The sequence below is a fragment of the Melanotaenia boesemani genome, chromosome 7, assembly GCF_017639745.1.
Source record: "Melanotaenia boesemani isolate fMelBoe1 chromosome 7, fMelBoe1.pri, whole genome shotgun sequence".
Classification (NCBI taxonomy): Eukaryota; Metazoa; Chordata; class Actinopteri; order Atheriniformes; family Melanotaeniidae; genus Melanotaenia; species Melanotaenia boesemani.
Window position 1 is genome coordinate 26632543 of NC_055688.1, and position 13891 is coordinate 26646433.

At 38.3% G+C, this 13891-nt stretch overlaps 2 protein-coding genes across 3 annotated transcripts; both read right to left on the reverse strand.

Moving 5' to 3' along the window:
- Positions 1 to 5200: 5200 nt before the first annotated feature.
- arl3l1 (ADP ribosylation factor like GTPase 3, like 1) lies at positions 5201 to 9604 on the reverse strand. Of its 2 annotated transcripts, XM_041990645.1 has the most exons (6): positions 9156 to 9604; positions 8049 to 8192; positions 7054 to 7170; positions 6753 to 6803; positions 5878 to 6063; positions 5201 to 5669 (listed from the first exon to the last, which is right to left on the reverse strand). In XM_041990645.1, exons 1-6 carry the CDS (start codon positions 9171 to 9173, stop codon positions 5622 to 5624), a joined length of 564 nt encoding a protein of 187 aa, XP_041846579.1. In that variant the 5' UTR covers positions 9174 to 9604; the 3' UTR covers positions 5201 to 5621. The 2 variants fall into 2 exon arrangements, with proteins under 2 accessions (XP_041846579.1, XP_041846578.1); XM_041990644.1 differs by lacking the exon at positions 9156 to 9604 and having other exon boundaries at positions 8049 to 8886.
- Positions 9605 to 9912: 308 nt separating this feature from the next.
- Positions 9913 to 12688, reverse strand: LOC121643292. The gene is made up of 7 exons (XM_041990646.1): positions 12608 to 12688; positions 12402 to 12457; positions 12255 to 12311; positions 12047 to 12091; positions 11600 to 11854; positions 11280 to 11378; positions 9913 to 10237 (listed from the first exon to the last, which is right to left on the reverse strand). The coding sequence occupies exons 2-7, from the start codon at positions 12451 to 12453 to the stop codon at positions 10173 to 10175; spliced, it is 573 nt and encodes a 190-aa protein (XP_041846580.1). The 5' UTR covers positions 12454 to 12457; positions 12608 to 12688; the 3' UTR covers positions 9913 to 10172.
- Positions 12689 to 13891: the final 1203 nt, after the last annotated feature.

Genomic DNA, 13891 nt, shown 5'->3' on the forward strand with positions numbered 1-13891 from the left:
TGGTAATAAATCAACTAAATTTACTTAAACCAAAGCTGTGCTTCAAAACTTGAGTGGTTTTGAGCATTTTTGAATTGTTGGCTTAGAACTGTATATCTTAATATGAAAAATAGTTGATTTTCAAATGGCCTTGCAGGACACAAGCTTAGTAATTTTCTGCACTGTTTGTTGTGCTGCACCTTGTCGATGATATGTCTCTTCCTTCCAAGTCTCTCTTCTCTATCCTTCAGCTTACATACATCAGCTCATTGCTCTGCATCAGTCAAAAACACAGCCGACGGCACAATGAAATCATTTGTCAGCTCAGTGAAAACAAATGAAGATGACTGCTGTGAACTGTGCAGATCCATTTGCAGTTGTTTTTCTTGATACACAAAGTCATGTGCACACACTCAAATTTACACTTTCATATATATTACACATCCTTACTGAACACAATTATATGTGGATATAGTTAGACTTCTTACATTTATATGCATGTTTATCTGCATATTCTTTAAATTCCACACAGCCCCATAAAAAAACAATACAATCTTTAGATGTATTTTTATTTCAGCTTTAAAATGCATCAAAGCTGTATGTTTTGTGTTTGCTTAGTTTTCCTTCAATCAATATCAAGTCAATATGGGTGTTAACCAATAATCATACATCACTTTCCCTGGTCTAATTAGACAACATTCCCTACTGACTGGTTTTCAGATGAACTGCACTTATAGGTGGCATCCTCTGGATCTTGGTTGTATCTTTTGGCTGTTTGTGGGTCTTTAAGGGATGAACCGATGGAGCAATGGAAACAGAGGGCAGCAAGGAAGGCCAGCAGGAGCAGGAGGCACACGATGCAAAAAGTGATGATAGTCAGAATGGCGTGGAGTTCCATGTGCTGCTTATCTTGTGGGAGAAGTGTGGTGGTGAGAGGGAGGCTGAAAGCTGTTGGGGTAGGCAACAGAGATTTCACTGAGGCCAGGTCAGTCACGACTGGCATGGTGGATGGGTGTGTTGCCTCTGTGGATTGTGATGATTTGGTTGCCTTAAGTAGAGAGATATATTATTAAACTATTTATATTCAGTTAAAAAAAAACAAGATGATTGTATGTATGCAATAATAATTAGAATAAAAAAATTCTGTCACTTTAAATATAATTTTTTACAATGCTAAGCTTTTTAAAGTCTGACATCAGTGTTTCAAACAATATCTTTGCATGCCATGCATTTCAAAGCATTAGGTTAATTTTGTTCATGTCTTTGTTCTTACCTTTGTGATGCAGTTGAAATGTTTCTGTCCAGTCTCTCTGTGCAGGACTGAGTCTTTCTTTTGGCAAGCACAGCTTGGGCACAATGACAGAAATGGAGGACAACAGAGGGGAGAGCCAGCGCAAAGAAGAGAAGTGTCTGGAGGACCACAAATAACAGGCAAGATCGCCATGGCAACAGTTGCTGAGGGGCCACCAGCATAGGAGTGACATCATATCACCTTAAGTCTGTGTTTTATACTCTGCAGATGAAGATATGGATATTTTTCTTTAACTAATGACAGAAGTTTAAAAATATGTGCATACATAAACCTGAAAATTTTAGGTCCATCACCTGAGTAAATTAATTGATTTAAGTAAAAAAATAATTGTGTTACATAACTGCAGGAATTAAAGCAGGAATTAAAGCATTTACCTTTCCTGATGTTTGGAATGGAACCTAAAATTATAGAAAACAGACTGTGCCAAATCACTTGTTTGCAAACAGAAAACAGAGACTGCTATGATAGTGGTCAGACCCTCTAATAAAGACACCTGCTGGCAAGAAAACAGTATTCAGTAGCCAGTTCAGAATGCCACCTCATCTCACCCTCCCCCAGGGCTAGTGCCGTCTGGTCTCTTTCAAACTATAATAATGATCCCTTTTTCCACAAGTTGTAATTGGTTGGAGCAACCCCTGCTGTTTCCCCCAAAAGAAGTTGAGAGCCAAATGTGTTTTAGGACTTGGTTCAAATTTTTGTTGCCAAAGAGATGACACAGTTTTTCATCCAAAATTCTTTAATTTAATCCACACATCACAAATGGACCAAAAAGCAGTTTTTTCAGAACTACTCATAAATAACAGATGAAATGGGGAAACAGATTAATTTACATAATTTAATGTGGAAAAGGATTCATAATAAAGCCTGCCAGCTGAAGTGATTTTAGAGTGCTTTCAGGTGGTTAATTACAACTCCAGACAATAGAAACAAAGGATCCATTACATCCGACTGCAGCTAAGCAGAGCCTGAATAAAGAACTAAGCATATGCCAAGGTCAGTTGAAAAAGACAAACGCAAGAAGGATGATCACAAGATTGTGTAGGCCTTCAAACCTGGAAGGCCTCTGACAGCTGCCCTCCCAGGAGAGATGAGCTAACGAACAGGAGTTCTGAAATTAGTGTTTCAGCATCCACTTCCAAACCTCAAAACAGACACTGAAGAAGGATTTTGCCTCCATGCTGCTTGATGCAAAGTAGACTATTTGCATTTCTGCTGGAAGAACAAACTGTGCTCACAGCTGGATGTAAGATGTGTCACATGGCCGACTGTCTTGGTGAAAGATGACAATGACAAACAGACACACTGCTGCAAGACAAGCAGCGTGTGCTGTAATAGTTCCTAAATTAACATATAAAGCGTTTGAGAAAAAGTGTCCCTGCTGAAGATCAGTCAGTCTGTCTGTGTGTGCAATTTCCTGCACCGTTTGCTCTGCAGTGTCATTAAGATTTGATATCTTGTTCTACCATGCCACGCGTAATTGTAAACTCTTCTCTGCAAGTCTTGCTGTTCAGTTTGTCACTTCCTCACACTACGATTTAAGCTCTTGTCAGTGTAAAGAGGAACTAAAGCAAGGTGACAGCCGAGCAGGAGCAGACCGGTCTGTTGTTGTTGCTGTTGTCACTCAAGGAAGGATTTCCGTGTTTTCTGTCTGTCACTGACTATATTTTCTGGTATCATTTCACCACTGAGCCTGTGTTTTGTGTTTGAACATGTAGCTCCTGTAAACACAACCCCCAGAGTAAAAGAAATCATACTTTGAGGATGTTCATTCAGCCATAAATAAGTTATTATATGAATAAAATCGCAGTATACAAAACAACTTTCTTCAACAGCTAAATATTCTGGTTTTGAAAAGTTACCCTAATCTTTTCTTTTTGTAAAAATATTGCTAAAAGTTTTGTTTGTTTTTTCAGATGAAGTATAGGAAAGAATTGTGTCATGAACCAAATAAATAATATATTCAGTCATTTGTTGTGGCTCTCCTGGCTTTTATGACAGCTTCAATTCATTGTTGCATGGACTTTACTAACGAAACAAAACAATATTGTTCATCAAACAAGTCCTAACTTTGTTGTTAAGTTGTTAACAGATCAGTTTTGCAGGATACATCTCTGTCATGGATTTTTTTTTCCCAATTCCACCACAAATCTGAACTCAAAGTGTTTGCTGGCCATGTTATTGAAGCAATGGGACTTGCTGGAAGAAAAGATTGAATGCTGTGGAAAGCTCTGCAGCATGATGCATTACTTGCAAAATGCAAAAATGCTAAGCCCTGCGTTTACTGTGGAGGTAATGAGCTCCATTCCCCTGCTCCTGACATCAACCCCATTTCATCGACGACTTTGAAAATATACCTGTTTTCTTTAGGAAGTAATTTTTTAAAATGTTTCATTGGCTGTCCACCAAACATAACTTCTGATCATGTCCTTGTCCAAAGCAGATTTTTGATTCATCACTGACTATAATTTTCATTCAATCATCCATTGACTGTTTCTGTTTAATCAACTGTGACCTTATTTTCTTCTGTTTAGGTGTCAATGATGGTTTATTTTTGGCTTAACTGGATGTAAATCCAGAGAAGCCAAAAGTGGTGGTTTATGTAGTAGTGGTTTCTTACTATTTGGTCACAGACAATGCCATTTTTCCTTGCTTTTGTTGTGCATTTCATATTTTTGAAGAAGCACTACAGAACAAAGATTTTCTCAGTGAAGCACAGCCTATCAATGACTAGTTTGGCATCCATCTTGCATGCTACCTGTACACTGAGCTCTCTCCAGTCACTAAAAGTCAGTCCAATGTTGACTCTTGTCTTGTCATTTTCTCTGTTCTTTTCTCTCATTTACTCTTTTCTCTAATAATATCCTTTTGCATTTCTTTGATAGATCAGCCACAGTACACATTCAAACTGGCCAGTGTATTTAAATCCAGTTGCTGGCGTAACGTGGGGTGTAAAGTGAAACTCAGAGGTACCGTGGCGTAGTGTCCCAGAAGCAAAAGTTATGGTTTTTCATAACTTCAGGGTGCTACTGGGCAGCAATGGCTCCAACAATTTACATAATAAATGTCACTGGGTCATCAAAACGAGTCAGGAATGCATATTTTTAGGGTCAAAAGTTACATGGTGCTACTATAAGGCAGTTTATCTTGCTTTTAAATGCACATTTTTAAGGAAAATATATCTGTAGAATGAGCAGCAGGACTGATTATGTCAGTCGCACACATTAAAACCTTGCCAAATCTTCCCTGCCAATACCAAGCAACTTATTTTGCTATTTACTGCCATGGCTGCCCTTCACCGTCATGCCACAGCAAAAGCTGTGTACTGGAATCTGGTCATGTGGAGGAGCGTTATGTTCAGCCATGATTCTCTCAATGGCAGTTGGATCGTAGGGTCAAAGTGTGGAAAGGATGTGGAGAACACTATGCTGACTGGTGGAGGCAGTGTGATGGTATGGGGATGCATCTTCCTCACTGGAGAAACAAGGCTTGTCATCACTGGATGCTTCATTGCAGAGATATCAAGACGAGATTCTGCAACCAGTGGGAATCCCATATCTCTAGTCTGGGACCAAACTCTATCCTCCAGGCTGGTGAACAGCATCAGGAGACATTGCCAGGTAGACCATAGAGGAATTGGCAGAGAAGATTTGGCAAGTTTTTAATGACAGCACCTTATAAACTCAGCTCTGCAGCTCATCCTACAAATGCATTTTCTTTTCAAATGTGGCACAACTGAAAATGGAAATAAACGGGCTTTCCAAGGATCTCTTGCCAAGAACCGTTACAGCAAAGAAATAATCAAACACAAAGTTCTTTTTGTGCTAAATGTATAGCAGAAAAAATAAGTAAATTCAGTCACATATGGCTCATTTTAAGTTGAAAGCGAAAAAAAAAAAAAAAGCACAAATGACTAGGTATTTTATTTTCAAAAATCTTGGACCAAACTTTACACACACACTGAACTGGTGTCTATGCCACTGACAAACTTCAACTGCATGGCTACTCACTTATATCAGTCTTCTCAGTGTTTAAAAAAGTACTTATATTCACCAGATGAGGATTATTGGAACAAAAGGAATACAAACTTACATATTTGGGACAAAATCATAAATAGATGGCTAATTTTTACTAATGCTAGAATATTTGTATATATTGTCTACATTTGCAAAATATTCATAAAAATGACACAAATTGTAAAAACAAAACTATGATCCCAACCTAAGAGGGGAGCTGAATATATCATATATGAGGTCTGCAGACACTTTTTTTTAAATCCCTTATATGATGCAGACACTGTTTGATCCTGGTGAGTGTGGCTTGGGAAGAACTTTCACTTCTTCTTGTTGACAATATTGTTGCAAATCCAGTTCATCCCATCCTGTTGGTGAAACAGAAAATAGTTTTTATATCTTATTCCAGACAGTTTGCAATGTAAAGCAGTCAAACCATCAAATTAAAGTTAAAGAAAACAGCTGAAGCTGATTTTCAGCACTGTTGTGGCACAGCAGGAAAACAGGCAGGCACCTTGTTGTTGCTAATTAAGTTGGAGCTGAAAGAGCTTTAAATAAATCAGTGTTTGGTCTGACCTGAACTCCCTCTCCAGACACTGCTGAGCAGGCCTGAATCTGCCACTCTCGGTCACGGTATGTGTGCAGGTTGAGTCCCTCAGCAATCTCGCTGGCCGGTGACGCTGTGGCCAGGTCCTGCTTATTAGCAAAGATGAGCACGGGGACGCCCTTTAAATTCTCTTCATCAATCAGCTCAGACAGCTCCTGTACAGACAACCTGTGTTACTCATGGACAAAATGTGGTATCTCTACTATGAAGGGACACTAATACAGCCAAATTTGGGATATGACTTAATATAACTGACGACTAACATGAAAACAATAACATTTAGTATTTTTTGTTTTGAGAAATTTCATATAAATATGCAAATGCAGTGTTATCTAATAAAGTATCCACTAATTTGCATACATTTGCCAAACAGAATCCTAAACAGTGGATAAAGCCTCTAAACAATCTTTCCATTTTGTTAGAGTCATTAGAGGAAAAAGAGGGGATTTTAGAAAACTCTCAAACAACAGCAATTATAACAATCCGATGTCACCTCAGAATAAAATGATATACAAATCAGACAGTGGTTTAGAGATTTCTGGCCCTAAAGTTATCGACTTGCTGATATCACCACAGAAGATCTACATACATGAAGAACAAGCATGTCCTGTTTTATATTGCACATTTCTTTACATCAACTGTTGTTGAAATGAATGACTTCTTGATTGAATTTAGAAATACATATGTTGAACAAAATAAAATCTAAATATGTTTTGAACATGTCTTTCCTCAGGTTTTAAAGAAAGCTGTGTTAAGGAAGCAGAAAAGAAAAGATCAACAGAAAAAATCATGCCCTAGACCAGACTTGATTATTTTTCTGGTCAGACTGCATTAGTGGGCTCACCAGTCCTGTCTCTTCAAATCGCTTCTTGTCCGCACTGTCAATAACATAAATCTAAAAAAAAAAAAAGATAAAAAAAGAAAACACATTACATTAATTTCAAATTCATTTTTCTGATCAGCAAAGAGAAAATGAAAAGAAATTTTGGCTTCAACATTTTACAATCTGCATGTCAGTTTATGAAGGAGTCACAGATGTTTATATGTGCAATACTCTCCCAGGTTATAAATCATTAAGAACTGAGATAATATTTTTACTAGAAACTGAAATATAAAAATGACTTAACTTAGTTTAAATGACTCACCAATAGGTCTGTGTTTTCCAGATACTTTTTCCAGAAGGGTCTGATCTTCCTCTGCCCTCCGATGTCCCAAACATTGAGCTTCATGCCATGGGAGGCAACACTCTTAATGTTGAAGCCCTGAAGTGAACCACAAAGTGCAAAACATCACTGCTGTCAACTGAAAACTGTGCCAACACACCCTGATAATACCTTATTAGATAACAAATTAAGTTGCAGTATAAGTAGGTTTTTTGTTGCTCACAGTTAAAAACACCTTACATATCTCTGAGAAGGTGACATGTGCCTTATGTATTTACAAAGATTCATTTAATGTGTTAATCCACAGCCGTTTCTTAAATAATACATTTCCTCTGTGGTTCAGAGTGCAAAGTTGTATAACAACTTTATCCTGAGGGGCAGCTGAGAAGCAAATCTGAGGATAAGACCAGAGGGATCAAGTGAAGTGTATGGACTAATGTGTCAAGTCTGATTTAGCTTCATGGTGACTATTGCCACATCGCACTGGACCACACCCTCTCACACTTCACCAGGACCTGGCAGTACATTATTTCTTCTCTTGGAGAAGTCAGATAAAGGGATAATGATATAAGGGACTGGATGATCACATCAAAGCCAGATGATAAAAAAAAAGACCTGCCATAATGGCAAGATCTTCTAAGAAAATCTGTTGAGAAAATGCAAAACCATTTATATCTTCATCATAAATTGTTTAATGTCTTGATCTGACATCCTTGCATCAACATTTCACTGATCAGTGGTTCAGCTGTGTTTAGTGTGAGAGATACTGATACTGATAAAAAAAAAAAATCATCATTACAAAGAAAACTATAGCAGCATAAGCATTCAACACACACATTTGTTCACGAAACATCCACCATCTAGATGCAACCTCTTTATTATGTCATAGATGGAGCTTCATGGGACAGTAACACAAAACCCTCATCAGGAAATGTGTCACACAGCGAGGCAGCTTGGATTTTTAAACTTTGTTTTACCTGTGTTGGTGTGATAGTGTTGACATCTTCAGAGGCAAGGCTTTTCAGCAGGGTGGTCTTGCCGGCATTGTCCAAACCCAGAAGCACTATCCTGACCTCCTGCTCCGTGGACCCTTTCAGTTTCTCTATGACAGAGAGTAAGCCCTGCAGGAGGAGGTCAAAGGCAACGTGGTCACGTGGAAAAAAGGAGGCAAAGGTGGTGCCGTACAGATCAATAAACCATCTGCGGTGTTGTTTTTGTCTGTCTTTGTCATGGAAACCAAAGAATAGCAAAGCCATTCAACATTAATGTGGACTAAATACAAAATGGTAATCATTAGCAGTACTTGTATACCGTACCTGTCAAAAGTTTGGACACACTTTCCTGTTGAATCTAATGGAAAAAGTGGTGAGTCAGAATAGGGGATTAGCTAGGTTTGTTCGAAAATTACTTCGTCTGGAAAAATTCCTCTTTCCTCACTTTAAGAGTACAATGATACTCTGACTTGTTTTGGAACATCGAGAAGAAAAAGGAAAGACAAACATGGCTTCCATCTAAAGAGCAAATAAAATCCCACTGACCTCTTTCTGATTTGAGGTCAAAGCTGTTCTAACAACACTGTCAAGAGCACATATGTGAACACATTTTGCTCCACCCAACACTCCGGAGCGTCTGTACAACTACCACCCTCATTCTGTAAGAATTAATCTCCTGCTCCATTTAGAAAAGCGCTGGCGTCAATTAGAGCCTCATTCATAAAATAGTTGTGCTGTTTAATGTGATTAGGTTGCAAGGTTGAACAACTGCAGACCAAGACTTCCACACTCCTGACAAGAGGAAATGTGGCTTTAAACGTTTGATTCAAAACAACAGATATAACAGAGCCTGCGTGATCAACTGTACGTACAAACGAGCCATGTAGGAGTGTAATCACTATTATTACTGTGAACTGGTAAAGCCTGAGGAAATGAGATAATCCAATCTAGCGGCAATTTAGAGAAAAACTGTAAAATTCTGTTTAGCTCATATTTTCTTACACATAAACAAAAGTGAGAATGCAGACTACAAATAATTGCAGTTTCACATTTGGCTTTTTAAGTCCTGTTGTATCAGATCAGGTCACCTACCTTTTGAGCTTCTCCCATGTTGGTATGTGTCCTGTGGCTTGGCTGGAGGGCTACAGCTACATTCTCCAGTGAAGCTCACAGAAGTGTGTTAGCTATCCAGCTCACACAGGTTAACTATCTGCAAAATTAACCAGCAAGCACTACCGTTTCTCTCACCCGTCTTGGTAAACGTCTGTAAGGTTAAGGTCTATGGTATATGTGATAATGTCTACCTGGGCACCAATTGCTCCTTAGTGGCACTGTAGAGTTAGCAAGCAGGAAGAGGGGGAGGGTGGACGGAACTGGGATTAGGAGGCCAGAATTAGCCCTAGTCATCCATGTAAAGGCCTCATCTTTGTCCCTCCCCCCCTTCCTTGGTCCATCCCTCCATCTCCACTTTGCAGTGGCTTTACCTGGATTATCCCTTAGCCACCTGCTGTAGGAGAAAACAGAAAAAAAACCTCTCTACAACCCACTCACACACACAGTAGAAAAAGTATCTTCCATATGGCCCAGAAAAAAAAAGCTCTTAATGCAAGACACTGAGAGCAGCGTGAAAACTGATAACATTGTACAAGCTTAGCACATGAAAGTCATGGGATTATATCACCACTGTTGAACCAGAGAACTAGTTCAGTTTTCATTAGTCAACTCTCAGATCCAACTTACAGCCCTCTCTCGGAGGGATGGAATTATTGTTCCATATATCCATTACAGGCCAGCCGCTGTTAAGCTGCTCTGTTTAGTGTGCGCCCTGTGAGCAGAGCATTCAGCAGGATTAGTGCGAGAATCTCTATCCTGCGTCTGGATTAAAACATTTCGAGGCCCTTTTATTTAACTTTACGGACCAACGCGGCTGTAGTGTTAAATTGTGAATATGCCTCGTATGTATGCTTGTAACCAGCCCCCATCATGACACACACTTAGACTCAGAGATTGAAGAGTTTTTATTTCTACATCAAATACCACTACAGTGAATTATTAAACAAGGTTAGTATTTATTACATTTGAATGAGATAAGCTGTTTGTTATTCTGAATCATCTTGATGGACCGTTGTTCTGCTGAGCCTGCTCCCTCTGTCTCATCCTCGCTTTGTGCTTAGCTGCCAAATAGAAGAGGAGTTTTACATTTAATAATCTGTGTTAAGTAAAGTCAAATCTGTAATGCAAAAAAAAAAAAAAAAAAAAAAAGAAAATCTGGAGCATATATCACTCTCATGTCATATTCAGGATACTGATGGTATGTATGGTTACCATGTTGATGTAGCCAGCAGCCAATGAGCTTAGCTTAGCTCAAAGACTAAAAATGGGAGGCAGCTGACCTGGCTTAGGCCAAAAGTGAAAAGGAATCACAAACCAACAATTCTAAAGTCATAATGCAAATCTCTTTGCAGTCTTCTGGTTCCACTTTCATGTTAAAGAAGGGAAAAAGAGGGATTAAAATTCTTATGTCATCATTTGTTTTTGGCCAAGAAAGCGAAGAAGTGATAAAATGATATAATACGGCTATACTATGGATAAAACTAATCAACTTGGTAATACAAATTTTCTTTTTGTCTACTTGTGCTTCTTTGAGCATTTCAAAACCAGCATTTTGCTTTTCTTGAGTAGTTTTTGCTTATTTTAAAGCGATTTTATGTCACAACCATTCATATTGCCTCCTTTACAGTTCTTTTGTTTTTTTTTTTTCAGGCATCCCCAGAAATGTTCTTGATGTCTCATGTGAAGATATATTATCAGTTTCTCATTTAAATACCTTGCACCATTCAGTCCAGAGAAGAAAAAATAGGCCCATTGTAATGTCTGAATGCATATGAATCCTCTAAAGCTCTGTCAAGAAAATTAAAATCCTTGGCCAGATTTAAGGGATTATTTTGCAATTCGGTGCATGAAATGTGACACCTTAATTTGCATAGTCTGCTGTGTTTACAGGGGAATATTGATATCCACATGCTAAAACTCTTCATCCATCCTGTCAAGAATGTGCAGGAAACAAAATTTAAAAGTAAATATTACTTCTTTTTGGAAAGAGGTTGCTGACTACAGTGTTATACTTAATTATTATTACACCTTATAAATCTTCTCATCTTACACATTAGTAAAAAGCAAATAAGAAGAAACAAATAACTCAAACTGAGCTCTTACCATTGTCTCTGTTCAGCTTGAACTTCATTGCCAGCCCCATTCCAATGACCAGAACTAATGCTGCAACACCACAGATCACCATGATGATGATAGATTCATCTGGATCAAACACAGATTCAGAGACGAACACACACACACACAGAGAGAGAGAGAGAGAGAGAGAGGAAACACACACTGTCAAAAGATCATTGATAAGTATTTCATTATTTACAAGATCCTGAGTTAACTTTCATTTCATAACATCAAAAACTCAATATTTCCAAGCCTTTGGTTAAAAAGTGAGCATCCAGAGTCTAAATAGTATGGATACGTCTACTTACTTGGTACAGTGACATTCAGTGGCAAAGACTTGCAAGAGCCACATATGCTGTTCACAGAGCAGACGTATTCGCCAGTGTCAGCTGAAAGAATCTTCGTAAAATTAAGTGTGGCTTCATTTTTATCTGTAATTTTTTCCCCATTCTTGAACCACGCAAATGTCAGATTCAGAGAAGGAAGGTTATGGACACATGTTAGGTTGACCTCATCACCTTCTGACAGTTCGGATTTAGTGCTGTTGATAGATACGTTGAAGACTGACGGGAAGAGCAAACATCCAGCAGCGTCAGACAGGTTTATATGTTTTAATGCAAATAAGTGCTGATATTTTGGCTGCATTAGCTTGAGCCTCAGTCTAGCACCACACCTGATTGTCAATGACTGCATCTACTATTTTGTATTTGAAACCAATATCTTAAAGTACATAAAAAAATAAAGAGTGGACTAACCATTACTGCACTGATTGTTGTTGTTAAGGTGATTTCGACAACACTCTATAGGAAAAACAGATGAAAAAAAACAGCATTAAGGAAATTTTCTACTGCATCTCATTTTGGAATTTATTAGCAGACAATGTTTAGGTACTGCATATTAGCTGCTATGTAACATCTTCAAATTCACTCTAGACAGAGGGCGTCTTTCTGTGTTTCTTTTTACCTGCTGAGATGTTGCATGTTTTACACTCGGAAGGTACACAGGATAAGCCTATACAAACTAAAAGAAGATGACATTATAGTGAGCCAAACTGACCTAAACACAAAAAAAGAAGTAAACATACCAATAAATGTATAAGTGGCTCCTTACCCAAGAAGAGATGGCTGAGTAAAGGATAAAACAATCCAACTGCTCTTGTCATTTTCCTGGTAGAAAGGAATGGGTTGAAACAATTTTAAAAACTGAACATCATAAGCGTCTTAGAATTTTCAAACAAGTTACGCTCTTAAAATGCTCCATATAGATCATTAATGCTGTAAAAATAAAACTGCAAGCCTCAGATGCCTTAGTCTTACCTGGACTTACGCTCCACATGCAGACTCAGGCAATGACCTGCTCTGCTTTGCTTAACCGAGTACTCTTTGCATTAGAAAAACACCCCTGGTGTAACTGATTGTAAACTGTGATAGCAATGCAAATGATTTAATTCCTGGAACGTCATGGGACAAACAGTAGCACTGTTTGTTTGTATGAAAGGTGGATGTGACAGCCAACCACATCAGTGTGGCTACCACTGTCATTCAGCTTTATTCGTTCTTATATAACATCAAATAGTAACCTAAATCTAATGGGTCTTACAATATTAAAGAGATACTTAAAAATTCCCTTCATGCTAAAAAAAATGAGTAACTTTGAAGTAAAAATGATGGTCTTTTTACACTTCAAACTAAAGAAGGCATATGTAAAACTGAGGTTGGTAACAAAGTCAAACACTGTAAGAGAGAGGTGTGCTAACAGGGAAACAGTGTTTTTCTATGCAAATTAGCCACTGATACAGCCTAAAACATGTAATACGACTCATGCTTAAGATAACTTCCTTTTAGAATTTTGGAAATTTCAGTGAAACTTACTACATTTTACAATTTCTTATACACTAGGGTCATTCATGACCTTGATACACAGACACGTGTTCACAGAATGACCACTTGAGGGTGCTGCTGATCGAGTCTTCGCTGCTTCACTTGCTGCTTCTTAAAGCTGAGAGGCTGGACCTTTTCTCAGCATGCACAGGGATACAAACATGGTTTAACTTGAATGAAACAAATCTCTAAAGCTCACAGTGATCAATTCAGTAGTTAAAAAAAAAAGTTTTGAAACCTAAACATTAACAGGCAAATCTGGTTTGTGACTTCAATCTCCATGTGAGCCACCTATCCACATTTCAGTCAATGTCATGAAAATCAGGTGGTATACTTTATGTAGTCTATGTTTCCTTGTTGGTTTAAATTACCTTTTAGTTATCACAAACCAAATTTTACACTTACTCTGAGTCACTCATGCTAGACATGACTGACCAACCTAGGCCATGTCTTTACAAAAACGATGGAGGGAAACAGCACCAGGAAGAACAACAAAAAAGAAAACAAACTTGTAAACCAGACTGGAGTGTTTTAGTTGTTCTGTGTGTTGTAGTAAACAGATCTTGCCCCTTTCTTGATCTTCTTTCACACTCACAGGAGGAATCACAGTAGTTAAAAGGACTAGGTTCCGAGCAGAGTGAATCACCAAAAAGTAATTACTCTCCCAAGTGCCAGTCTTCTATGGGGGGGGAAATAAATCTAGTCCTCACTGGCCTCAAG

What these genes read in the sequence shown, in the direction of transcription:
- arl3l1 (XM_041990644.1), bottom strand. Translation starts at nt 8,327, where the DNA reads ATGGCTTTGCTATTCTTTGGTTTCCATGACAAAGACAGACAAAAACAA. An exon ending in ACACTATCACACCAACACAG is followed by an intron (nt 7,171 to 8,048) that starts GTAAAACAAAGT and finishes GGTTCACTTCAG; the next exon opens with GGCTTCAACATTAAGAGTGT. An exon ending in TGTCTGGAGAGGGAGTTCAG is followed by an intron (nt 5,670 to 5,877) that starts GTCAGACCAAAC and finishes TTTCACCAACAG; the next exon opens with GATGGGATGAACTGGATTTG.
- LOC121643292 (XM_041990646.1), bottom strand. Translation starts at nt 12,453, where the DNA reads ATGACAAGAGCAGTTGGATTGTTTTATCCTTTACTCAGCCATCTCTTC. An exon ending in ACTCAGCCATCTCTTCTTGG is followed by an intron (nt 12,312 to 12,401) that starts GTAAGGAGCCAC and finishes ATCTTCTTTTAG; the next exon opens with TTTGTATAGGCTTATCCTGT. An exon ending in AACATGCAACATCTCAGCAG is followed by an intron (nt 12,092 to 12,254) that starts GTAAAAAGAAAC and finishes TTTTTCCTATAG; the next exon opens with AGTGTTGTCGAAATCACCTT.